Genomic DNA, 26,928 nt, shown 5'->3' on the forward strand with positions numbered 1-26,928 from the left:
TTTTTTTTCTAGTGGGGGAGAAAGAGTGTGGGGGAGGGCCAGAGAGAGAGGGAGACACCAAATCCAAAGCAGGATCCAGGCTCTGAGCTGTCAGCACAGAGCCCAATGTGGGGCTCGAATCCACAATCCATGAGATCATGACCTGAGCTGGTCAGGCTCAGGCACCCCACAAATGATTTTTTTAAATGAAAGAAAAAGCAGTGATTTATTAATACAAGTTTTGAGATGGTTTCTAATTAATAGTGAAATTAAAAAATTTCAAGAGCAGGAAGAGTTCTAGTAGCAAGGTGTTTTTAAAAGAGTACAGTTGACCCTTGAACAACAAAGGGGTTAAGGGCACCAACCCCGTAACATAGTCAAAGATCCATGTATAACTTTTGACTCACCAACAACTTAACTCCTAATAGCCTACTGCTGACCAGAAGCCTTACCAATAACATGAACAGTTGATTATATTTTGTGTATGTATTATATACTATATTCTTACAATAAAGGAAGCTACAGAAAATGTTAAGAAAATCATAAAGAAAAGAAAATAGATTTATAGCATGATAATGTATCTATCAAAAGAATCCACATGTAAGTAGATGGACTCATGCAGTTCAAACCCATGTTGCTCAAGGGTGAGCTGTTCCTTATTTAGAGGTACTTAGTGAAATAATTCAAGGATGTAGTATTTGCTTCCATTTCTGAGTTGAAGTAGAGACAACACAAGATTAGCCATGGCTTCCTAAGTTAGCCAGTAACCTAAGTTAAGTCACTGGTCCATGGGGCTTGTCATAACATACTCTCTACTTTGGCATATGTTTGAATATTCCATTAAAAAAGTTAAAAACATGTGCCAAAAACAATGTACCATCACAACTCTACAGAATAATAAGATATTCTTAAACAACTAAACTAGTTGTTTATAATAATAACTGAATATTATTAAATGTTGATCAATGATCACCATGCTCTTTACTTAGCAAAATTTTGTTTCTAGAATTTTATAGGATGGTATGATATTTCTTCATTATAATACATTTCACTAAAATAATAACTTCAGTTTTAGGGAATATAGTCTATATGGAGATGTCAAGTTTGGTAGAAAGCTCCTGGTAAAGTTAGTCTTCTTACTAGGCATCGAAGGAGTACGGTAATTTTTGTCACCACCAATTAAAAACTTTTATGAAATAGGACTGTTATAAAACAATTAAACCTTGCAAATGCACTAGTCTCTAGGAAGAAAGTCCTGGAGGAAATTCTGCTTATTAAAATTGCAATTTTAGTTTCCATTAAAAGGAGAATAAGACAACAGAAGATGGGTTGGCAAGACAAATTATTTCTTAATGTCAGTTGAGCTTATTTCCAATGAGATAACAGATCTACACCAGGTTGGGTTCAGTACAATTTTGTCTCCTCAACTCATTTATCTAATTCAGTCATCTTGATTATAGCCTCATGGACTTCATTTTCAGAGAAAGAATTCTATAACAAACAGCCCACACAACATGCTGATTACTGAACAGTTAATTCTAATTAACTTGGGCATGGCAAGAGAATTTTGATAAAGTCCTAGAATACAAATATAGTCTGCTTATACTAGACTAACTTATATAAAAAACCCACAGCAAAGTCTCCAGACAAAACAAGAGAGTCAAAGAGATCTAATTTAAAGAAGCAAATGAGAAAATTAAAATCACAAATAATTTATTCTTCCGTTAGAGTTGATACAGTTTTAAATAGCAACAAAGTACACAGTGGTGGAAAATTGGCACAGAACCTATAAGCATTTTCAATCACAATAAGGCTGTCCATGCTTTACCTGTTCAAACTTGATGTCCATTTTCTACTGACCAAGTTGAAAAAATTCTATTCTGACCTTAAAACACACACGCTCTCTCTCATACACACACAGAAACACATTAAAATTCCTTTTGATTACAGTATATTGAGAACAGTACATTTTGCTTATTCAAATTTATGGCACCCCTTCTGTTTTGTTTCCAGTTAGAAGTGGGAAAAACCAATTCAATTATAAAGAATACATCTTATTCCCTGGGCATAGGCAACTGTGATGAAAATAGCAACTTACCTTTGGGCTAGATGTTTTCAGATTATGCTTAAATAATTGTGGTTATAAACTTCACAATGCATGATTTCCTGCCCAATGCAATATCCCTGAATTTACCTAAAATAATCAGGCACAGGACAGTCTCAAATATGAGTAAATATGCCATGCTAACAAAGTGATCTAGACTGCAACCTTTATGCTTTTAATACAGATCAGAATAAACCTCATCAATAAGCATTTTCCTAAACATCTCTTTGTGTTATATGAACCAACATAAAAAAGGGAAAAACTTAAATGTGTCCTTTTATAAATGGCATTATTTCCAGTGAAGAAAGTTGAAATAAAGGTTTGTAAAGTCTTCTGAACTATCCTATTTCATAAACCAATTATCCTTCTAATGTTAAAAAATAAACTTACTGGATCAGTGTTGACTCTTCTTTGATATCATTTAAAAAATGCTTTGATATTATTCACTAAGTTCCCTGATTATTCAAAGAAAGTAAAATTAACACTTCCATTTTCAGTTATTGCTATTTTAGGAGAGAATTACCACTTCATTTACATGAAACTGCTACCTAGATTCCTCAGATCCCACATGAAGTAATTCTTATTGCCTCACATTTTAAAACTGTATTATAAATGATCTTTATAAAAAGGTTTTAATCCACAAAACTGGAAAGCTTTTAAAAAATGTCTTTTTACTCAAAACTATCACAGTGCCCTTGATTATCTCACAGATAAAAGGGATCTGAATTTCCTCTAAAGAACATAACAGTGGACATATGGTGTGCTTTGTCTTCTCCCTCACCTTTATCTTTTATAGTACACCATTTTGAGACCCACACAATCAAGCATCCACCATGCTCCAATCCACATCAACAGAGGATTTCTGATTCTGTCCAATGCGTAGTGTACCGCCTTGCATATTCACATGAAATAAACATAATATACAAAATATTGCTGCTGTAAAAAGTGTACATTTCCCTCATCCCCTTACAAAAGAATCTGTGGAAAAGTATTAAATTCCCTTAACCTTCATAAACATACAAAGCTGTTCACACCTTTCAGTCTGTAACAGTCCATTTGAAACACAGTTCCCAAATCATTGCAAATTGGTTATGTCATTGCATTTTCTGTCCAATGTTGCCATCTAGAGTAGAAATGTGAAATCAAGAGTATTTTTTAGCTACTAAAGCCTTGTTACAACTAAGCCACAAAGGCTGCTTACTGATGAAACAGCCACTTATCCACAAGGTTTTTCCAAAAACTAGATGGAATGGAAGGATCTCTTCACACAGAGGTGTCCACAGTGCTGAGGTGACAATATGGCTGCTAATAGATACTGGCTATTGGAATGTAAGTACTTTTTCACTGCTGGTAATTTCCATACTGTCCCTAAAAGATAAATTTAAAAATGCAATTAGATAATGATTTGACCATAATTTGACCATAACAGTTTAGCATAGAAAATTATAAATAAATCTTAACACTGTCATACTACAAAAGCAACTTTATCAACAACAAACAGAAATTGTTATATATTTAGTACACAGTATCTCTGTAATTGCTCCTGATATTACATTCAATTGCAAATGGATTTCAGAGTCTTTGAACCTAGAATAGTACCTGTCACATAGTAGGAATTTAAATGTTTAGTGAATTTTGTTGGAACTCTACTGAGCAAGAATGAATGAGAAGTTCTGGTTCTGAATCCTGGTGTGGTTATGTACTGTGTATTAATTATGTGTTAGTGTAACAACTTTGTGACTGTTTACCTTACTATAATTACTATTATGAATTAACATCAATGGCACCTGTAATAAGTAGCAGGGATGGAAAGGCACCTGGGAGATAAAGGGAAAAGAACCTTCCATCCATACTGAAGAAGCTTGGCTTTTCCCTGAGGCCAACAAAATGTCAGCAAAGGCATTCAGACAGGCAGCTGGTACATAAAGTCAAGAGAAGTGTGTTTCATTTTTTTTTAAATTTTTTAAATGTTTATTTATTTTTGAGAGACAGAGAGTAGGGGTGGGGGAGGGACAGAGAGAGAGGGAGAGACAGAATTAGAAGCAGGCTCCAGGCTCTGAGCTGTCAGCATAGAGCCTGACACAGGGCTCAAACCCAAACAACAGTGAGATCATGACCTGAGCCAAAGACAGACGCTTAACCGATTGAGCCACCCAGGTGCCCCTTGTTTTTGTTGCTTTTAATAAGGTAAACTTGAGCCTGTGGGCTGACAGGACAGAAGAGAAAAAAGAGTACAGATAAAAAGAAGTGATAAATGAGGTAGAATTCTACAAGGGAGGTAAAAAAACATGGTAGGGTTAGATTTTGGAGAAGAGAAGGAACATCTCCTCCTTGAAAAGGAAGAAGAAAGGTAGAAGAGAACCTACTTTAAAAAGATTTCTTAACTGTGTTTAAAAGAGTTGCTCATAAAAGCACCTATTCTCCAAAAACAGTACTCATAGGAAGCACATAATCAGCTAATTGTTTCCTTTGGCTAAACTTCCCCTTCCAAGTTACATTAATTATTTTATTTCAAGAAAGTATTCTAGGGGCTCAGTCTGACTCTTGATTTCAGCTCAGGTCATGATCTCACAGTTTCAAGAGACAGAGCCCCGTGTCAGGCTCCGTGCGCTGACAGCTCAGAGCCTGCTTGGGATTCTCGCTCTCCTTTTCTCTCTGTCCCTCTCCCACTCATGCTGCTCTCTCTCAAAATAAATTAATTAAAAATGGATGGAACTAGAGGGTATTATGCTAAGCAAACTTAGTCAGGGAAAGACAAATATCCTATGACTTCACTCGTACGTAGAATGTAAGATACCAAACACAAGGATTATATAAATATAATGTATATAAAATACAACATAAAAACAGGGACAAAACATAAGAGACTCTTAAATACAGAGAACAAACTGAGGGTTTCTGGAGGGGTTGTGGGTAGGGGGATGGGCTAAATGGGTGAGGGGCATTAAAGAAGACACTTGCTGGGATGAGCACTGGGTGTTATATAGGGGATGAATCACTGGAATCTACTCCTGAAATCATTATTGTACTATATGCTAACTTGGATGTAAATTTAAAAAAATAAAAAATAGATAAAATGTTTTTAAAAAATTAAAAAAAAGAGAATGTATTCTAGAATTAAACTACTTCTATACCTTAGGATAGTACCCTAAAAGTTTATGTTTCTAAAGAAGAAGATATATTTGAAAATCTCTTGAATGCCACTCTGTATCTAATGGAATCATGCACTATAAAGAGAGTTAAGTATTTTAAAAATATTAATCTACTTCCTATAGTTATATTCAGCAAAATGTAAAGTTAGTGCTCACCTTGAAATATTTATGGGTAGAATATCAAATCTAGAATTTGTTTCAAAATACTCTTAAAAGAGGGGCGCCTGGGTGGCTCAATCAGTTAAGCGTCCGACTTCGGTTCAGGTCATGATCTCACGCTCCGTGAGTTCGAGCCCCGCGTCGGGCTCTGTGCTGACAGCTCAGAGTCTGGAGCCTGTTTCAGATTCTATGTCTCCCTCTCTCTTGCCCGCCCCCCCCCCCCCCCCCCCGTTCATGCACTGCCTCTCTCTGTCTCAAAAATAAATAAACGTTTAAAAAAAAATTAAAAAAAAAAAAAACTCTTAAAAGAAAAAGAAAAAGGTAGCATGGGAGGTATAAAAAGCAACATTAGCAAAATGTTGATAATTGCTGAAATTGGTTGGTAGGTATACAGGGATCCATGATATCCTCTCTTTTGTATTTGTATAAAGATTCCTATAATACAAAGTTTAGAATAAGAACTAGGTAGTCAATGCTTAGCATCTAGGAACGTCTTATTCAATTGCTTAACTCAGCATAGTATTTAGATAATCTAAGTCCCAACTCTATTGTTAACTTTCTGAGTCTAAAAAATGCTCTTTGAAACTCAGTTTCTTCACTTAAAAGGTAAGACTACTAACATCTCCATCTCTAGATCTTAATTTTCTTTCCATTCATGGTGACATTAATTCCTACCTCATCAGTTTGTTAGGGCACTTAAATAAGAGAGGACATTTTAAAAATTATAAGGTATCATAAATAAGCAAGCCTCAGTGCTGGAGGGAAGAGCTCCCCTAGTCAATGTGTGTAATGAAGTATTAATGATGAAAGTGATTGCACATATTATGAATCATGTGAAAGCAGAAGAGAGGTTAAGACCTTATATATATAAGTTCTTATATATAAGCTATATAAATATAAGCTATAATTTATCTGCTATATTATGAATTACTTGACAGTAGTGAGGTCTTAGCCATCCTTATACCCCAAGTACTGAAGAGTGCCTGACACTAATTTATAAGACTTTTTCAATAATGGATGCCAAATACTTTATTCAACCAATTACAAACATTTACTGAGCAACTATTATATGCTCATCACCATAATAAATTTGAAAAACAGGGAAGATAAAACTTAGAAATAAATAAAGTACAATGATAGAAGTTCTACAGAGTTCAGAAACGAAAAGATTAGGGGCGCGTGGGTGGCTCAGCTGGTTAAACATCCAACTCTTGATTTCAGCTCAGGTCATGATCTCACAGTTCGTGAGTTCAAGCCCTGCATCAGGCTCTGTGCTGACGCGCGGAGCCTGCTTGGGATTCTCCTCTCTCTCCCTCTCTCTCTCTCTGCCCCTCCTCCACTCATGTTCTCTCTCTCAAAATAAATAAACTAAAAGAAAAAAAAGAAATGAAAAGGTTAACACAGCTAAAATAATTAGAAAAAAATTTCAGAGAATGTAGAAACGTTAAGAAAATAGTAAAAATATGAATAGCAGAGAAAAGAAAAAGGGGTATTTCAAATAAAGGAGTAGCTAAAGCAAAGGTATGATGGAAAAACGGGTAAAGAATGCTGAGGCAAGTAGGGAGTAAAAAAAGAATATACAATAATGAGAAGCAGAATAGTAATTACTTGGTAATACAGAACCTGGAGTAACAGAAATAAGTCTGGCTAATATTAATAATAGCTAACTCTTAATATATCTCAAGAACTAACACCTTATACACACCTTGGTGTGTCAGAAACTAATAAATGCTTTGTGTCCATCTATAACCTATACAGTAAATATTATCTCCACTTTATAAATGAAGAAGTTGCACTGAGAAATTAAGTAAGTTGACCCACACTTGATCCCACTGCTGGGATCAAATCAAACCACAAGCAAGGCCAAAAAAGTATACTGTGTATCTGCAACCATTAGCAAATTCTAGGGTTAAAAGTATGGGTTTGGGAGCCAGAAACCAATTTCCACTACTTAACATGAACTAGTATGAACTCCACTACTTAACAGCTTCTTGCCCTTGAGAAAGTTACCTATCCTCCTTTCCTCGATTTTCTCACCTGACAAGTAAGAGTGATCATACTCTCCACCTGAAGAAGTCATTACAGAAGAAAAACTTGAAAATGCTCTTTGGATTACTCAAGAACTGACATTGCTGGAGACAGCTTATGAAAGTGAGTTCTAGTCAGTACAGGTTCTAGACACTCAGAATTTGCCACCCAGCTGTACCACTTCTTGGCTCTGCCATCTTGGGTAAGTCACTACAACTCTCTAAACCTCAGTTTCTCTATGTCTGCTTTTTCAATTTTTTTTTTTTAATTACAAAATTCCTCTGATTAGAATGTAAAGAAATAATGAGAAAGAAAGACAACAGAGTGGAAGGATCCTGCCATGATGAAGGTAGGAGATGTTGATGGTCTCAACTAAGATAAGGCAGTGGTTACAGAGAACTGGATGGATTTAAGGATGTATTAGGAAGGAGGATTAACAAGATTCTGTCATGTATAAGATGGAGAGAGGGAGGAAGACTTAAATATCAAATATGGCACCTGGCATTCTAACTTAATGATAATACCTCTCTTCTTTGATAGAGAATATAGAAAGGAGGAGTTAAGTTTGGGTAGAAAAATTATGAATTTGTTTTGGTTATAGTACATTGATATACTTATGATACATCTAAGTGGAGATGTCCAGTAGGCATCTGATTTTGAGAAGCAAGAGTCAGACTGGAAATAGAGATCTAGGAGTCAACGGCATGGTAAACTGAAACCATGTGAGTAAACGAGATTATCTAGGGAGAGTATATTGAATGAAGAGTCTCTAGGCTAGAAACCTGAACAATACCAATCATCTTTAAATTTCTTCCTTTTAAATATTTTTGAATGCTTATTTATTTTTGAGAGAGAGAGTGACAAACAAGAGTGTGAGCAGGGCAGGGACAGAGAGAGAGGGAGACACAGAATCTGAAGTAGGCTCCAGGCTCCGAGCTGTCAGTACAGAGCCCAATGCAGGGCTCAAATCCACAAATGGTGAGATCATAACCTGAGCTGAAGTTGGGACGCTCAACCGACTGAGCCACCCAGGCGCCCCAAAATTTCTTTTATTCATCGAATCAAATAAATCTTAAAATTATTCTGTCACAGTACTTTTTAGGGATCCCTCCCTCTTCTCTCTCTCTTTCCTTCCATTCCTTTCTTTCAGTAGGCTTCACGCCCAGCAAGGAGTCCAACACAGGGCTTAATAAACTCATGACCCTGAGACCAAGAGTGGGATCCTTAATCCACTGAGCCACCCAGGCGCTCTCTTTCTGTATTCTTATGATCACCGTCCATGTTTAGGAAGTAAAGGCCTTATTTATTCACTTACTTATACTTTATTTATCAGTATCTACTGACTACTTGAGATGTTCTACTAGGTGATGGAAACTCAAAAGTGATAAAAAATAGACATGGTGCTGTCTTTAAAGGACTGACATTCTAGGGGAAGGGAGCATGAAATACGTAATATATAATCTGTCAATGGAGATATATGCTATGTTGAAAAATTTAAACATATAACATAATTAATGAAACTTCCCGATTAAAATGAGGAACAAGGCAAGGATGTCCCCTCTCACCACACTTTTACAACACTATACTGGAATTCCTGGGTTATGCAATAAGGGAAAGAAATAAAGATATGCAGATGACATGATCATCTAAGTAGAAAACCCCAAAGAATCAACAAAAAAAATCTTCTGAAACTAATAAGCAAGGATCATAGGATACAAGGTTAATATATAAAAATCAATCATTTACCCATATACCAGCAATGAACAAGTGGAATTTGAAATTAAAAATAGTACCATTTATGTCAGCACCCCCAAAAATGAAAATCAGATATAAATCTAACAAAATATGTATAAGATACATATGAGGTAAACTAAGAAAGTGATGCAAATAATCAAAAAAAACTAAACAAATGAAGAAATGTCCCACATTTATGGATAGGAAAATCAATATTATTAAAATGTCAATTCTTCCTCACTTGATCTAAAGATTCAACAAAATCCCAATCAAAATTCCAGTGTTATTTGTGGTTACTGACACATTGATCCTAAAGTTTACAGTACAAGAAGTATAAGACCCAGAAAAGAAAACAGCCACACAGTACTGAAGAAGAACAAAGCCAGAGGACTGATACTTCTGACTTCAAGACTTACTATAAAGTCACAGCAACCAAGACAGTGTGGTATTGGTGAAAGAACAGAAAAGTCGATCAATGAAACGTTAAAGAGAGCCCAGATATCAACCCATATAAATATAATAAACTGATCTTTGACAAAGAAGCAAAGGTAATACAATGGAGCAAAGATAGTCTTTTCAACAGCGTTAGAATAACTGGACATCCACGTGCATGACTCAAGACACAGATCTTACACCCTTCACAAAAATGAACTCAAATTGGATCCTAGACCTAAATGTAAAATACAAAAGAGTAAAACTCCTAGAAGATAACATAGATGAAAACTTAGATGACTCTGGAATTTGGTAATGACTTTTCAGATACAACACCAAAGGCACAATCCATGAAAAAAATAACTGGAAAGATGGACTTCATTAAAAGTAAAATATTCGACTCTACAGAAGACAGAGCAAGAGAATGAGAAGGCAAGCCATGAAGACAATACAATATTTGCAAATGACACATCTAATAAGGACTGTTCCCCGAAATATACAAAGAATTCTTAAAATTCAACAATAAGAAAACAAACAACCCAATTAAAAAATGGTCCAAGACCTGGACACCTGACTAAAGATATAAAGGTGGCAAATAAGTGGATACGAAAAGATGTCCACATCATGTCATTTACAGAAACGCAAATTCTAATAATGAGATACCACTACACACCTATTCAAATCGCCAAGATCCTGAACACTAACAACACCAGATACTGGCAAGGATGTGGAAAGACAGAAACTCTCAATAAATGCTGCCGAGAATGCAAAATGGTAGTCACTATGGAAGACAGTTTGGCAGTTTCTCACAAAACGAAAAGACTCTTACCATATAATCCAGCAACCATGCTCCTTGGTATTTATCGAAATGAGTTGAAATTTATGCCCACACAAAAACCTGCATACGGAAGTTTACGGTTTTATTCATAATTGCCAAAATTTAGAAGCAACCAAGATGTCTCTGAGTAAATGGATGGATAAACAAACTGTGGTGCACCCAGACAATGGAATATTACTCAGCTCTAAAAAGAAATATGCTATCAAGCCACAAAAAGTCCTTAAATGCATATTATTAGGTGAAATGCCAGTGAAATGAAAAGGCTACATACTACCTGATTCCAAGTACATGACATTCTGGAAAAGGTAAAAATATGAAGAGATCACTGGTTGCCAAGGGTTAGGGAGGAAAGAGAGATGAATAGAGGGAGCAGAGGAATTTTAGGGCAATAAAACTATTCTGTATGATACTATAATGGTGGATACATGTCATTATACATTTATCAAAACCCATATAATGTACAACACCAAGAGTGAACTCTAACGTACACTATGGGCTTGGGGTGATAAAGATCTCTTGATGTAGGTTCACTGACTATAACAAATAGAGCACTTTGGTGTGGGATATTGACAGCAGGAGAGGCTATACATATATAGGTTATGCCCATATATGAAAACTCTCTGTACTTTCTGCTGCATTTTGCTGTGAACCTAAAACTCCTCAAAAAAAGAAAGTCTATTTAAAAAAAAAATTAAAACATGGGGCGCCTGGGTGGCTAAGTCAGTTAAGTGTCCAACTCTGATGTCAGCTCAGGTCATGATCTCACAGTTCACGGGATCGAGCCCTGCATCAGGCTCTGCGCTGACAGCACAGAGCCTGCTTGGGATTCTCTCTCCCTCTCTTTCTGCCCCTCCCCAGCTCAAGCATGCACACACACGCATGCTCTTCTCTGTCTCTCAAAATAAATTTAAAACAAGAATTAAAATATGTTTCCAGTCAAGATGGACCTCCAGCATGAAACAACCAAAAACCACTCAACACATATGAAATAATCCTATTCAGGACACAAAGGACACCAATCTGAGAAACTAGGAACAAATGAGGTGAGCCCTCTGTATGTTTTACTGCACTGAGAGTCTCTACACTGCAGTGTGTGGAGTGAAACTAAGGCTGAGTCTGAGTTAGAGACATAAAGCTTAGAGTCTGGAAAGAGAACAGGAGCTAGAGTTCACAGGATCAAGTACCAGAAAGGAAAGAAATGCAGAGAGAGAGAACTGTGAAAATCTGAAGAGGAATTCTCTTGAGTATTCAGCATAGTACTGATATGCAAATGTATGCAAGGAAAAATACCAACCGCAAGGATTAGGGGAAACAATACTTGGCATTCATAAAGAAATAGTGCTTATTCCCACCAGCCAGAGTGAAACACCTTACAATTCAAGGGCCTGGGTGGAGTACTCAAAAAGATTTTACCTCAGTAGTAGAAATACTTAGCCCAGGACTAAACACTGCTCTGGTCCTGCCTAACAAACCTTAAAAGCAATCCTCATAAGATCAAGCTGTGTCTAAGTTACTTACCTGTATCCTAAAACAAAGCTCCAGTATATTTCTAAGAAGACATACCTTATCTATCACCCAACGAAGTAAAAGTGTTAGTCACAGTTTCTGACATACAATGAAACATAATCACGCATGCAGAGGATGAGGAAAATGACCCATAATGAGAAGGAAAAAAACAAACAATTAATCAAAAGAGACCCAGATGTTAAGAATTATCAGAGAAGGATATTAAAATAGTTATCATACTTGTATTCCATATGTTCAAAAATTTAGGCAGAGACATGGAAGATATAAAAAGGCCCTAAACTGAAACCCTATTTAAAAAACCCAACTTGAAATTCTAGAGATGAAAAATACAATGTCTGAGATGAAAAATACCCGGGAATGGATTAAAAGCAAATAAAAAATGAATAGGAAAACATCAATGAACTTTAAGATATAGCAAGAGAAACTACCCAAAACAAAACAGAAAAAAAGGGAAAATAAAAAATAGAGGATCAGTGTACTATGGCACAACTTTAAGCAATCAAATATGCACATAATTGAAAAGGACAGAAAGGGATATAGAGGTAAGAGACAGGAAAACTACTTGGTCAGAATGTTTCCAAATTTGATCAAAACCATGAAGCCATAAATCCAAGAAGCTATATGAACCCCAAGCATAAAAAACAGATAATTTCACAAAGGGAAAATCGTAAAAAACAGCCAAAAAAAAAAAAAAAAAAAAATACACTAACTACCAGAAAAGAAAGATAACAGCAGATGCCTCCTTGGAAATAATATAAGCAAGAAGACAGTAGAGTCACATTTTTAAAGTGCTGAAAGTAAAAAAAAAAAAAAGAAAAAAAAAAAAAAAAAATCCTGTCAACCTAGGATTCTATACCTAGAGTAAGTATTTTCCAATAATGGAAGAGAAATAAACACCTTCTTGAACATACATAAGCTGAAGACCTGCATTACAATAAACATTAAAACAAAGTCTTTCAGGAAAAGGAAAATGATACCAGATGGAACTATGAATCCACCATAGGAGTGAAGGGCACCAGACATAGTAACTACATGAGTAAATATGTAAGATTTTTTCTTATTACTGAAATATCTTTAAAGGATAACTGCTTTTTAAAAAACAAAAAAATTCCATGTACTATATAGTTTATAACATATGTACAAGTGAAATTTATAACATTAACAGAAAGATGAAAAGGAAAAAATGAAAGTAAACTATTGAAATGGTTCATACTATACATAAGGTGGTATAACATCACTTAAAATATGTTACAAAATGGATGAACCTTAAAAACATTATGCTAAGTAAAAAGAGCCAATCACAAAACATCACATGTTGCATGATTCCATTTATGTGAAACATCCAGAATAGGAAAATCTATACAGACTGAAAGTAAACTACCTGTTTCCCAGGGCTGGGTGTTTAGAGATAAATGACTATACTGGAAACAGAAATCCCATTTAATGGTATACTCTAAAATGTTAAGTGAATTGAAGTTCATGAATTAATCAATAAAGATGGTTTTCTGGGGAGCCTGGGTGGCTCGATTGGTTAAGAGTCTGACTCTTGGTTTTGGCTCAAGTCATAATCCCATGGTTCATGGGATTGAGTCCCGCATTGGGCTATGGAATGACAGCACAGAGCCTGCTTGGGATTCTCTCCCCTCCCCCTCCTCCACTCACACTCTCAAAATAAACTTAAATAAATAAATACATACATACATACATACATACATAAAATCTATAAAAAAATGTTTTTTTAAAAGCAGAAAAAAATTGTTCAAAATAAGACAGAAAAAGAAACGGAGAATAAAGAACAATAAAAAAAAATCAAGATGACAGATACAACCATATTCATAATTACATAAAACATAACGTTCAAAGCCCCTCCATTAAAAGGCAGAGATTGTCAGATTGGATAAAAAAGAAGGACCTGACAAATGCTGCCTTCATGAAATACAACTCAAACATAAAAACACAAATATGTTCAAAAAAAAGGGATAAGGAGTGCCTGCCTAGCTCAGTTGGTAGCGCATGCAACTCTTGATCTCAGGGTTGTTAAGTTCTAGCCCCATGTTGGATGTAGACATTACTTAAAAATAAAATCTTTAAAAAAGAAATTAAAGGATAAAAAAGATGTATAATTCTATCACTAATCCAAAGAAAGTTGGTGTGGCTATATTAATATCAGACAAAAAAGACCTCAGAGCAAAGAATACTATCAAGGATAAAGGAAGTTTTTTCATAATAGTAAAAGGAGTACATTAATCAACACATAAAAATCCTAAAAATGTGTAAACCTTAAGAAGGTAGCATTCAGATATATAAAGCAGGGGCACCTGGGTGGCTCAGTCAGTTAAGCATCTGACTCTTGATTTTGACTCAGGTCAAGGTCTCAGGGTTGTGAGATAGAGCCCTGTGTCAGGTTCCACACTGGGCATGGAGCCTGCTTTGGATTCTCTCTCCCTCTCCTCTGCCCCTCCCCAAATCATGCTTGCTCTCTCTCTCTCAAAAAAAAAAAAAAAAAAAAAAAAAAGATACATGAAGCAAAATGGAAAGAACTGCAAGGAAAAATAGACAAACACAAATTATAGCCAGAGATTTAAAGTATTTTTCCCAATAACTAATAGAGTAGAAAGAAAATCAGTGAAGATATAGGGGACTTGAATAACACTATCAACCAACTTGATCTGACATTTACAGAACATCCTCACAGACCAGATTCTGGGCCATAAAGTAAGTCTCAATAAATGTGGAAGAATTCAAGTCACATTAAGTATGTTCTATTATGAGGATGGAATTAAATGAAAAATAAGTTACAGAAAAATATCTGGAAAATCTCCAAATATTTAAAAAGTAAATTATATACTTTTAAATAACACTTGGATCAAAGAAGAAATCAGAAGCAAACTCAGGAAATATTTTCAACTGACTGAAAATAAGAACATAATATACACAAATTTGTGGGCTGCAACATAAGAAGTACTTAGAGGGGAATTTATAGCAATAAACATCTATATTAGGAAGCGGGGCAGTTCTTAAATCAATGAGAATTCAGCTATTACCTCAAGAAACCAGAAAAGAAGAGCAAATGAAACCCAAAGCAAGCAGAAGTAAAGAAATAATAAGAGGGCAGAAATCAAGGAAACAGAAAAACAAATGGGGAGGGGGTGGGGGGAGGGATCTATAAAACCAAAAGCTGGCTCTCTGAGAAGATCAATAAAGTACATAAAAACTGCTAGGCAGATTAACTGGGGGAAAAAAAAGAGAGAAGAGAAGATACACATTCCCAATATCAGAAATGAAAGAGGTAGTATCACTACTGATACTAGAGATACTAAAAGGATAAAAAAGAAATCAACAAAACAAATGAAATGGACAAATCCCTTAACAGAAACATCTCTTCAAGAAGAAACAGATAACCTGAATACCTTATGTCTAATAAAGAAAATAAATTTGTAATTAAAAACCTTCCTGCAAAGAAAATCCAGGTCCAAACAGCTTCACTAGTGAATTGCACCAAACATTTTAGAAGGAATAATACTGATTTCATCCACATCCTTCAAGAAAACTGAAAAGGGATCATTTCTTCCCAACTCACTTTATGAAGCCTGTGCTATTTTGATAACAAAACCAGATAAAGGCATTAAAAGAAAACTAGAGTCCAATATCCCTCATAGATGCAAAAACTGTTAACAAAATTTTAGCTGATCAGCTCTAATAACATATAAAAAGGATAATACATAGTTTATCCTAGCTACGCAAGATTGATTTAAAACTTGAAAATCAAAGAATATTATTTAACATACTAAATTTAAAAAGGAAAGCTATGATTCCTTCAAAAGATATGGAAAAATCATTTGACAAATTTCAGTATTCATTCCTGATAAAAATTCTCAGCAAACTAGGAATACAAGCAACAAGTTCTATCTGATAAAGGATATCCACACAAACCTTACACATCTCATGCAAGGCTGAAAGGCCGACTGTTAACCCCCTAAGAGCAGGAGTAAGACAAAAGATGTCCACTCTCACTATTTATATTCAACATTGTGTTAAAGGTTTTAAGGTGAGGTTAGATTAAGGGGAGAAAAGCGGAGCATTCAGATTGTAAAGGAAAAAATAAGTCTTTTTCCACACACATGATTTCTATGTGGAAATTCTGACAATCTACAAAAAAACTACTAGAAATAATAAGTGAGTTAATATTACAGTTCTGGTAAAATATCAATATAAAAAAACAAACTGTGCTTTTATACAACCAGCAATTAACAATTGTAAATTAAAATTTTAAAAAATTTACAATAGTATCAAGAATATAAAAATACCTAGAGATCAATCTGACAAAACCTATGTTAAGACTTGTATGCTGAAAACTATATAACACTGCTGAAAAAAAAATTTAAAGGGACATATGCCATGCTCATAGGATGGATACTCACTGACCTCATGTTAAGATACAACTCTCTGCGAATCTATACGTGTAAGGCAATTCCCATCAAAATATCTGTAGGCTTCTTGTAGAAATTGGCAAGCTGATTATAAAAATCATATGGAAATGCAAAAACCCAAATGTCTAAACAATTTTGCAAAGGTTAAACCTGAAAAACTAACACCCGATTTCAAAACTTACTGTAAAACTATAGTAATAAAGACAGCATGGTATTGACATAAAGACAGAGAAATAGGTCAGTCCAGAAATAGACATATTTATGATTTTCAGCAAAGGTTCAAAGACAACTCAGTAAAGAAAGGCTAATCTTTTCAACAAATAGTGCTGAGAAAATTAGCTATCCATTTGAAAAAATAAGATGCAAACTTCAATTCGTGCTTCATAGAAAAATTAACTCAAAATGGATTATAGACTTAAATGTAAAGCCTAAAAATATAAAGCTTCTAGGGATGCCTGGGTGGCTTAATCGGTTAAGCACCCAACTCTTGATTGCAGCTCAGGTCCTGATCTGCGAGATCAAGTTCCGTGTTGGACTCTGTGCTGACAGTGCAGACAGAGCCTGCTTGGGATTCTCTCTCTCCCTCTTTCTCTGCCCCTCCCCTGCTCATGTTCCCCCCCCCCGCCCCTGCCAAAAATAAAGTATAAAATTAAATTAAATTTTTAAAAAATATAAGGCTTCTAGAAGAAAGCATTAAGAGAAAATATTTGTGACTCTGGGTTAAGTGAAGATTTCCCACACATAAAACCAAAAGCATGATCCATAAAAGACAAAGTTGATAAATTCGACTTCATAAAAATGTTAAAGTTCCTGTCTTCAAAAAAAAATGTTGAAACAATGAAAAGAGAAGCAACAGACTAGAGAAAAATATTTGCAAATTATATATCTGATAAAGGATTTGTATGTACAATATACAGAGACCTCTCAATATTCAATAAGAAAATAAGGGACTGAATTTTTTTTTAATAAGCAAAAGATTTGAACAGACATTTCAGAGAAGATACATAGATGGAAAAATAAGCACATGAGAAGATAAGTCATTATCACTTGTCCTTTAGGACATGAAAATGAAAAGCACAATAAACTATCACCAGACATACACCAGAATAGGTAAAATTGAAAAGACTGACTCATTGACAAGTATCAAATTGTGTACTTTTAATATATGCAGTTTATGGAATGTCAATAATACTTCAAAAAAGTTGTTTAAATACAGAAGGGTAGGAAAATACAGTAGTCCTCCCGTACCCACAGTTTTGCTTTCTACAATTTCAGTGACCTGTGGTCAACTGCGGTTCAGTAGCAGATGATCCTCCTGACATATTGTCAGGTCAGTAGTAGCCCAACACCATGTCACATGCATATATCATCACCTCACTTCACCTTATCGTGTAGGCATTTTATCAGCTCACATCATCACAAGGGTGAGTACAGTACAATCAGATATTTTGAGAGAGAAAGACCATATTTGTATAACTTTTATTACAGTATATTGTTACAATTATTTTTCTATTCTTTACTGTTAATCTCTTCCTGTGCCTAATTTAAAATTATACTTTACCATAGGTGTATTTACATAGGTAAAACATAGTATATACAGGGTTCAGTACTATCTGTGGTTTTTAAGAGTCTTAGAACATATCCTCTGTGGGTAAAGGGGGGCTACTATAAAGTGAGGCAATGCAAGATGTTACTATTTTACATAGGTAGAAGGACTCCTTGATATGATACGGTGACAGAACAGAGCAGAGATTTGAAGAAAGGGAGGAAGCCAACTATACGTCTCGGGGAAGAGTTCTGGCAATAAAGGGTGCAGCAAATACAAAGGTTCTGAGGTAGAAATATGCTTGATGTGTTTAAGGAACAGTAAAGTGACTGCAGCAAAGTGAATGAGGGCAGCTATAAATACAGAGATGAAGTGAGGGGTGCCTGAGTGGCTCAGTCGATTAAGCGTCCAACTTTGGCTCAGATCATGATCTCAAAGCTCATTGAGCTTGAGCCCCACATCAGTTTCTGTGCTGACAGCTCAGAGCCTGGAGCCTGCTTCAGATTCTGTGCCTCCCTCTCTCTCTCTGCCCCTCCCCCTCTTGTGTGCTCGCTCTTTCTCTCTGTCTCTCTCAAAAATAAATAAGTAAATATTTAAAAAATTCTAAAAATACAGAGATGAAGTGGTGGGACAGGTAGTGGGGGCACAAGTCATGTAGGACTTTGTAGGTTATTCTAAGGTCTTGCTTTTACTTTAAGTAAGACTGAAGTCACCACAGGGCTTTGAGCAGTGGGGTGGCATAATCTAATGTTTTTAAAAGATCATTCTGGGTCCTATGTGGAGCCTATCCTATAGCAGAGCTAGGACAAAAGCAGAAGACCAGTTCAGGTGAATGACAGTTGTAACTCTGACTTGGGTAAGAGCAGAAGGTTGTAAAAATGGCCAGATACTGGATATATTTTGAAGGGAGAGGTGATGAAATTTGCTGGTTGACAAGATGCTTGATTTGCAAAAAAGAGGGGAGCCAAGATGACTCCAGGTTCTTGGCCTGAGGAACTGAAAGAATCAAGCTGCTGTTTAGTGATATGGGAAGAAATGATGGAGAAACAACAGCCCCTAGCAAGGCTTGTCTCTCAATTTCCCCCCTTTGAATTCACTGTGCACACTGCTAGAAGAGTCATCTGCCTAAACCACCACTATAATTATATTACTATTGGATTTAAGAATCTGTATTAGTTTTCTGTTCCCTTCATTATCTTGAAGAGGTGAACTACTTTCCCTAAAATGAAAAGACCAACAAGTGTTTGGATTGGGGGATACAGATAAGGTGAAATCTCTGATAAATATGGGCAGACTACTAACACTGAAGTAGCTAAAATGGTCCCCTCTTCATAGCCTTTTCTAGTGGGGAAGGAGATTTGGCTGGCATCTAGCCAAACGTCATGGGTCTTTTTCTATAGTACCATCCCAAATTCCTAGAAACTTTATGGAGTGGAATAATTATAATGAAAGAGGTAGTGTATCACATATTTATCATATATGCTATATATCACAACACATAATCTTTCACATATCATGTTCACCAAGTGCCAGGCACAGCTAATATATTATATACATCATTTAAAATGTCTTATAAAGGCTTCAAATGATGTCAGGATAAAGTCCAAGTCCCGTAACATGGCTTGTGAGAGTCTTCCCAATCTAAACCTAACTTCTCTCTCCAATCTTGCCTCTCCCTCCCCATGCTTCTGCTTTACTCAACCACACCTCTTAACACTAGTAGTCCTTTGTGAATGCACCTCTTTCTGACTAGAATACACTTCCCTCTTCTATGTCTACTTGTCTAATACCTACTCGTCCTTGGGCCCTCACACTATTATAATACTTCCCAAAGAACATTTTTTCTGTGATCTAGATTAGTATCCCCCTTCCACAAAAGTCTTGACTTCAAGGACTTCTCACACTATATTATACCATCTGTTTATTCTTCTGGATCTCATCTAGATTTATCTAGACTTAAGTTCATAAAGGTAGAGTTTATGTCTATTTTTATTTCCCAATGTACCCCGATCGTAGATACTTGGCATATAAATGTTGCTCAAGAAACATTTACTTAATGACTGATGTTAAGTTTAGGGGATTTAGAAATACGTCATTTAGAGAGAAAACGGTTAGTTTAGTCCACAACATGCTGAAGTTGATGGAAATGGCAAGACATCCAAATAGAGATGTTCTGTACAAGTTAAAAAAATGGAGCTGAAGTTGGTTTGCAGAAGGTGGGCTAAGGATACTGAAAATATAAGACAGGGTGAGTAGAGAGACCAAGAAAAACACTGAGCCAAACATTTTTACTTAAAAGAAAGACAAGAAACAAGTGAGACAAGAAAATGAAACAATAAAGAAGGAATCACTAGAAATCTAAGAGAAGTAAAGAAGCACAGTAATTAGAAGCAAAGAAGACGATTTAGGAATGAAAATAGGAACATGTGTCAAATGTGTCAAAAGTGAAGGCAAGAGGGGCACCTGGGTGGCTCAGTTGGTTGAGGGTCCAACTCTTATTTTTGGCTCAGGTCATGATCTCACGGTCGTAGGATTGAGCCCCGCATGGGGCTCCACACTGAGGGTGGAGCCTGCTCGGGATCATCTCTCTCCCTCTCCCTCTCCCTGTGCCTCACCTGCTCGTGCACAGGCACTCTCTCTCTCAAAATAAACAATAAACATTCAAAAGTGAAGTTAGAGAGACCAAAACAGCTAGCTGTTCCACAAGCCGTAGGGAGCATAGGACCTAAAATAGTGCCCAGCACATGAAGATAATTAATAAACATTTGTTGACTGAAAGAATAAATGATCAGAAGCTCATTTTTTAAAAAGTTAACTTGTGGGGGTGCTTGGGTGGCTCAGTCAGTGGAGCGTGGGACTCTGATCTTAGGGTCGTGAGTTCAAGCCCCACATCAGGCGTGGAGCCTACTTCAAAATATCAATCAATCAATTAATTAATTATAAATAGATAAAAATTAAAAAGTTAACTTGTGGACTAGAATGAGCCTAAATCTTGTGCTCAGGAATCTTGCCCTTAAGCACTCATTAGCCAAGACTTTTTTTACTTTTAAAATCTAAATAAAATTTCTGCCTAACCCTTTGATTGAGTAATAGTGTATTTTTAAATATATTACTCATTTGTCCTTACCCTTTTAAGTCTCTTTTATCTCTTTTATCACTTAAATAGGAAGTGTCAGTACAAGGGGTTGTAGGCTTGAGAGAGCACTGATAAAAAAAATTGCTCATACCTCAAGTTCTGATTAGTACTGTACTGTGTTGTTCCTCAAACCAGATCACCAACACTGGCCCTGGAACCATAACTTACAAAAAAAATAAGCTGTTTTAGGTAGCTTAAGTAGTGAGCAGACCAGATTTTCCTCACTAGAAGGTCATTAGACAAATGTGAAATCAATCTAAGGAAACTGCCAACATAATATATCATTTTCATTATAATTTAGAGTATGCATAACAGCAAGATTCAGAAAACAATGACTGTGGCACAGATTAGTTAAGTCTGAAAAGTTTACTGGTGAAAAGAAGGAACTTAAATAAATACTAGGTTCAAGAGGATACAGTCATCTTAGAATGAGCTACATCTCTACATATGTGAAAGCAGAAGGAAAGATAACGGGATGAACATTAAAAAAAAATTTTTTTTTTTAACGTTTATTTATTTTTGAGAGAAAGAGAGTGAGAGAGAGACAGAATCCGAAACAGGCTCCAGGCTCTGAGCTGTAAGCACAGAGCCCGACGTGGGTCTCGAACTCACGAGCCATGAGATCATGACCTGAGCCGAAGTCGGACGCTCAACCGACTGAGCCACCCAGGCACCCCGAGATAAACATTTTTAATACTTGAAATAAGGGATATGAAAGGAGGCAACAGAGGCAGAAGTAACTATGGATTTAAAGAGACAGGACACCACCAATGTGGCAGAAGGTAATGGATATGCTGAAACGAAGACGAGCTACTAAGAGAGTTGACACAGATGGATTCCATGTCTCTATATGTCAATGCACAGTCTTCAGCAATAAATGTGAGGGAGATGAGAGAAATCAGGGGCTTTAGAAGAGGGAACGATGTCTGGAATGCGCCGGTAAAGACCAGAGAGAGAGAAAGAGAAAGAGAATATGAATATGAATGGATGCTGGGTCTCAGAGATAAGACATGTTTTACATGTGACAGTAACTATGGTCAGCTGTGCTAGCATTCTATGAAAAAGACTTAAAAGTAAATTTTTTTGTTAACTCATATACTATGAACAGGAGGAGGGAAAAACAAGCCTTCAAGTGAAAAACAACCTTATCAAGGGTGAGCAAATAATGGGGCAATCACACAGTTGGCCAAATAATTTACCTGGTCATATCCATAAGGCCTCTGCTGTGGCGGCTGTGGTGGTCCAGGCTGCGTTGGTCTATAACCCCCATACTGCTGACCTTGTCCTTGTGGGTAGTTAGGATACTGAGGACCTGGACCACCCTGTGAAGGACCTGCAAAATAATTAACATAAACAAAAGCCCAGATAAAAACAGAATTCTTGAAAGGGTTTAGAACCAGGTGTTATCACGTTTTTATATCTAAACAAAAAAGATAGTTGGTATCTTGATCTTCTCAAATGCTTTTTGAAATAAATTCCAAAGGTTGTAAGAATGAAAATATTATAATGATAGTGCCATGTACAAAATGTTTTGATTCGGTGTAACAAGTGAGCTATGTGTTAGTCATGAATTTTTTTCCAAATACGTAAAAGCAACTCAGGAGTTGTTAAGCAGGTTAATTTCATGGTATCAAGAAAATTCATCTATACCACTACTAGAAAGTTAACCACTGTAAGCAACAGGTAAAAGAAAAAGCAACAAGGGCCCTGGGTGGTTCAGTCAGTTAAGTGTCAACTCTTGGTTTCAGCTCAGGTCATGATCTTAGGTTCAGCTCAGGTTCATGAGTCTGAGCCCCTCACAGGCCCAGCTTCAGGCTCTCTCCTTCTCTCTTGCTCTCTCAAAATAAATAAACTTTAAAAATAAAAGTAAAAAGTAAATAAAAGAAAAAGCAAGAAGCAGATTCAAATTAAAATACTGAAATAATTTCTAAATAAAGTTTGAGAATCAATGATATTTACAGCTGTATGACTCTAGATTTACACTTGCAATCACCAGAGAATCATAAAGAATAATTTTCCATGAAATTCTAGATTGATATCTGCAATCACCAAAAGAATGCTTTATGCTCTGCATTAATAAGTTTACTACCACAATATTTTCAAACCAAAACCAAAGACTTGAAAAGCCACAGGTTGAATGTGAAAAAACTTGATTCAAAAGTTACACTCTGTGTACCAATCACCTTTAATACTTAACCCATAAAAATGAATGATTTCCAATTCCAGAGATGGCAAGGGACTAATTTGGCTTGCCAAACAAATATGTCTGTTTCATAAATTCTACTACTGCCTATTGTAAAGAATGCTTTATAAAGCATAAGCCGAAAAGCTTTGACACTTAAATGTTTTCTATCATAGCCATTCAAAATCTGCCATAAAAAAAACACTGATGGCAGAGGAAAGTGTCAAAGAGAATAAATGTTCAAGCTTAAATAAATTCCATTGGTCTATTATTTATTTAATTATTATACACTCAATTATTAAAAGTCTAACTCTTCTATTAGAAGAAAGTATGACAACAGAAGCCTACAAATAAGCAAAATGGGAACTTCTCCTTTGGGATTCCCAAGGTCGAACAAAACAGCAGTTACTACTCTAACCAAAAATACATTTCATTTACTCTCTCTTCCCACTGAAAATAATATTTATCTTAAATAAATGAATTTACCTGATTTAACCACATCATATTTGTTTTCACGTAAACACAGTAAAACCAGAATACTTATTCAAAATACAAATATTCAATGGTCAGGAAATGAAAATGCCATTTGAGAAGAGCAAGAATTCCTTTGTAAAAACAAGAAATCCCGGGATGCTTGGGTGGCTCAGTTGGTTAAGTGTCCAACTCTTAATCTCGGCTTAGGTCTTGATCCCAGAGTCGTGAGTTTAAGCCATGCTGGAGCTCACTTAAAAGGACAAAACAAATAACAAAAACAAACAAGAAATCCATGGAATATTTCTAAAAAAATTTGTTTAATGTTTATTTTTGAGAGAAAGAGAGCACAAGCGAGAGAGAGGCAGAGAGAGAGGGAGACACAGAATCCAAAGCAGACTCCAGGCTCTGAGCTGTCAGCACAGAGTCCGATGTAGGGCTCGAACCCACGAACCATGGGATCATGACCTGAGCCGAAGTCGGACGCTTAACCAACTGAGCCACCCAGGCGCCCCCATCCATGGAGTATTTCTAAAGTCATATCTCAAATTAAAGAACTAGAACTTATCAGTTTGGGGGGAAATGCCTGGCTCCTAACACCTGACCAAATTTCAATGCATAAGTGGAAGACACAAGAGAATTTCAATCTGATTTTGGTTCTGAGACTTGCTATAACGAGTAGAGAGGTGCCCAGAGTAATCTCAGAGCTTAAACTAATGAATAAAAATAATAAAATATTACTGATGTAAAAAAGAGACTATGTTAGCAAGAGATGATGTCAGATTAATAAGCAGTTACTTCTCTAGCATTAGAACCATATTTTCATATATAGAGAGTAGTGACAGTGGCCTAAAATTTACGAATGAGAGATCAGGTCTTTATCATTCCCACTCCCTGTCTAATAAAGTTATTTAAAGCTAGATATCCAGCTACTATAACTCTTATAGTGAGTTTATAATAAGAAAATACAGCTATACTTCCCCAAACTCCATAAGATACATAACAGCAATAAATACACCTCTATGGATGTGTATATTGCTATTTAACCAAAGAATGACAAAAACATTTTCTTTATGCATTCCAAGTAAATCTCATTTGTACTCCAAAAATCAATGTTATTTTTCATAGTAACAGTCATTAGTTTTAGAAATAAGTTTGCTAAGCGAATTACGTAGATATGGTCAATAATCACCCAATTCATCGGTTTTCCAAGCACACACAAAGCTACTGGCTGGGCATGAATGCCAACGAGGTTTAAGAACTCATTTTAAATGATTACATACCTTACCTTTGGTCAATGAACCCCCTCTAGCTTATGTTTCTTTTTAAATGGATTACCAGTTTACTGGAGAAAAAACATTTTCAATTACTCAGTCAGTAATAGACTGAGCTAAAATCGTATTTTTGAAAAGAATTCTTAGAGAAATAAACATTAAATATGTCCTTCAATATTTCAAAACAAAACTGCAAAAAACTATTACCATAGCCCTGCTGCTGTCCTGGATAGCCCTGCTGCCCTGGGTACTGCTGTTGCTGGGGTGGATATCCCTGTTGGGGAGGTGGTCCTTGGTAAGCATCTTGCTGTTGGCCATATTGTGAATTTCCTACAGGATAATCGGAGAAGAGAAAAAGAAAAAAACTGAGAAGTTTGCTTAATTAACTTTTTTACTCTAAGATGCATAGCCAACAACACAAGAACAAAATGAAATGCCATATTGATTTTTGAAAGTTAACAAAACAAAGAAAAAACTCAAACCAAACAGAAGGATTTCGGCCAAACAAACTGCAGTTAAAGCCAATTTTGCAAGGTTGAACTGCAGCATTTTCAGCGTCTCTGCCATACGAGCATTACATTTACTGGAACATCACAGTCATAAGATCATGACTATGCTAAATAAAATAAAAAAGACAAAATTAAAGACAGCTACAAGAGCACACACTAGCTACACAAGATCAGCAAGCTGTTTCCTAAAGGCACTATACTTATATGTAAAATTATACATATGTAAACACACACAAGGAAAAAAAATTGGATTGATGGATTTATGTTCAAATAGAAAATTTCCACTGAGGAAAAAATTATTTTTAAATGTTTTAGTCTTTTTATTGTTGTTAGAAATGGCAAGTCACGGTTACACATTTTAAATATTTGTAAGGAAATTATTTTAATTGTTCTGGGCTCCCTGTAACTTTCAAGACAGCCAGCAACTAGTATTCTACAAGAGCTTTGCATGGGTAGAAGTTGTCTTATGCAAGAATTTTCATTCCTGTAGAAGGGGATATATATGTGTATGTGTGTGAAGGTATATAGATACCTCCTTCGTAGTAATGTTGTGAGGAATCCTCATAAGGCCTATCGTAGCCTTGTTCAGGATACGACGGTTGCTGATAACCGTAATCATTATGACCTACATCAATTCGACAAGAGACAGGAAGAAACGTTAATGGCCACTGAGTGAAAACCCTAAATATATTTAAACTTTCAGATAAAATTGAAAAAAAGAAAAAGAAATGGAAATACATAAAAAATAATTTCAATTGCATTAGCCAAATATTTACCAATGTGATTGTTTCCATATTGAGATAACGTGCAAATTTTTTAAAAGCAAAAACAGTAGTTTTAGAAACATTACACTTAGTCTTAACTGATCATCCTCATCAAGGGGGGGGGGGGAGAAAAACTTTATCTTCAATTTTTTTTAAAAAAAGAGAGAATGAAAGCATTTAGGCCTTTCACATGTAAATAACTTGAATTAAATTAGAATGAACAAAGGAAGCAATTATCATATTTTGTCAAACACCTGTTCTGCTGGTCGCCAATTCCACAGCATATGCTAAAACAATGCAAAATATAAAAAAGCTCCATAAGTTTTTTTCCCCTGAAAGAAACTGAAACAAATTTTTCACATTCTATTTACTTGCATAATGTATCTCATAAAGTTATTTTCAGATATAAGAACGTTATTGCTTAACGCTGCCATTCTAGAAGTCTTTAGAAAGTATTTCTAGAGTATCAAAACATATACCTACATAAAATTAATACTGTGTTAAGTGCTAGAGTACCCCTTTAGTATTAAGGCTCGATAAATTTTATGACTGGACTTTAATGAAAATCAATAGTCTAGTTCTTTTAACTAAGTAGTACTAAGAAAATAGAGGAAATAACACTTCAGTTAGCTAAAATCTAAACTAAATTTTCAAGGAATGCCT

The 26,928-nt window shown here is 35.6% G+C and overlaps 1 protein-coding gene across 6 annotated transcripts in view; it reads right to left on the bottom strand.

Annotated features, from left to right (window-relative positions):
* Window positions 1-1,675: 1,675 nt before the first annotated feature.
* The window catches only part of SS18 (SS18 subunit of BAF chromatin remodeling complex), an 88,937-nt gene continuing 63,684 nt past the window's right edge, over window positions 1,676-26,928 (bottom strand). For 5 of the 6 annotated variants that reach the window (XM_047827640.1, XM_047827642.1, XM_047827643.1 and 2 more), the window contains 4 exons: window positions 26,034-26,126; window positions 25,200-25,322; window positions 22,265-22,398; window positions 1,676-3,451 (listed from right to left, as the gene is read on the bottom strand). In XM_047827640.1, the coding sequence (XP_047683596.1) occupies window positions 3,425-3,451; window positions 22,265-22,398; window positions 25,200-25,322; window positions 26,034-26,126 (377 nt within the window). In that variant the 3' untranslated portion in view covers window positions 1,676-3,424. The remainder of the gene's footprint in view (window positions 3,452-22,264; window positions 22,399-25,199; window positions 25,323-26,033; window positions 26,127-26,928) is intronic. The other variant, XM_047827644.1, reaches the window with a different exon arrangement.

Source organism: Prionailurus viverrinus, chromosome D3 (assembly GCF_022837055.1).
Source record: "Prionailurus viverrinus isolate Anna chromosome D3, UM_Priviv_1.0, whole genome shotgun sequence".
Taxonomy (NCBI): domain Eukaryota; kingdom Metazoa; phylum Chordata; class Mammalia; order Carnivora; family Felidae; genus Prionailurus; species Prionailurus viverrinus.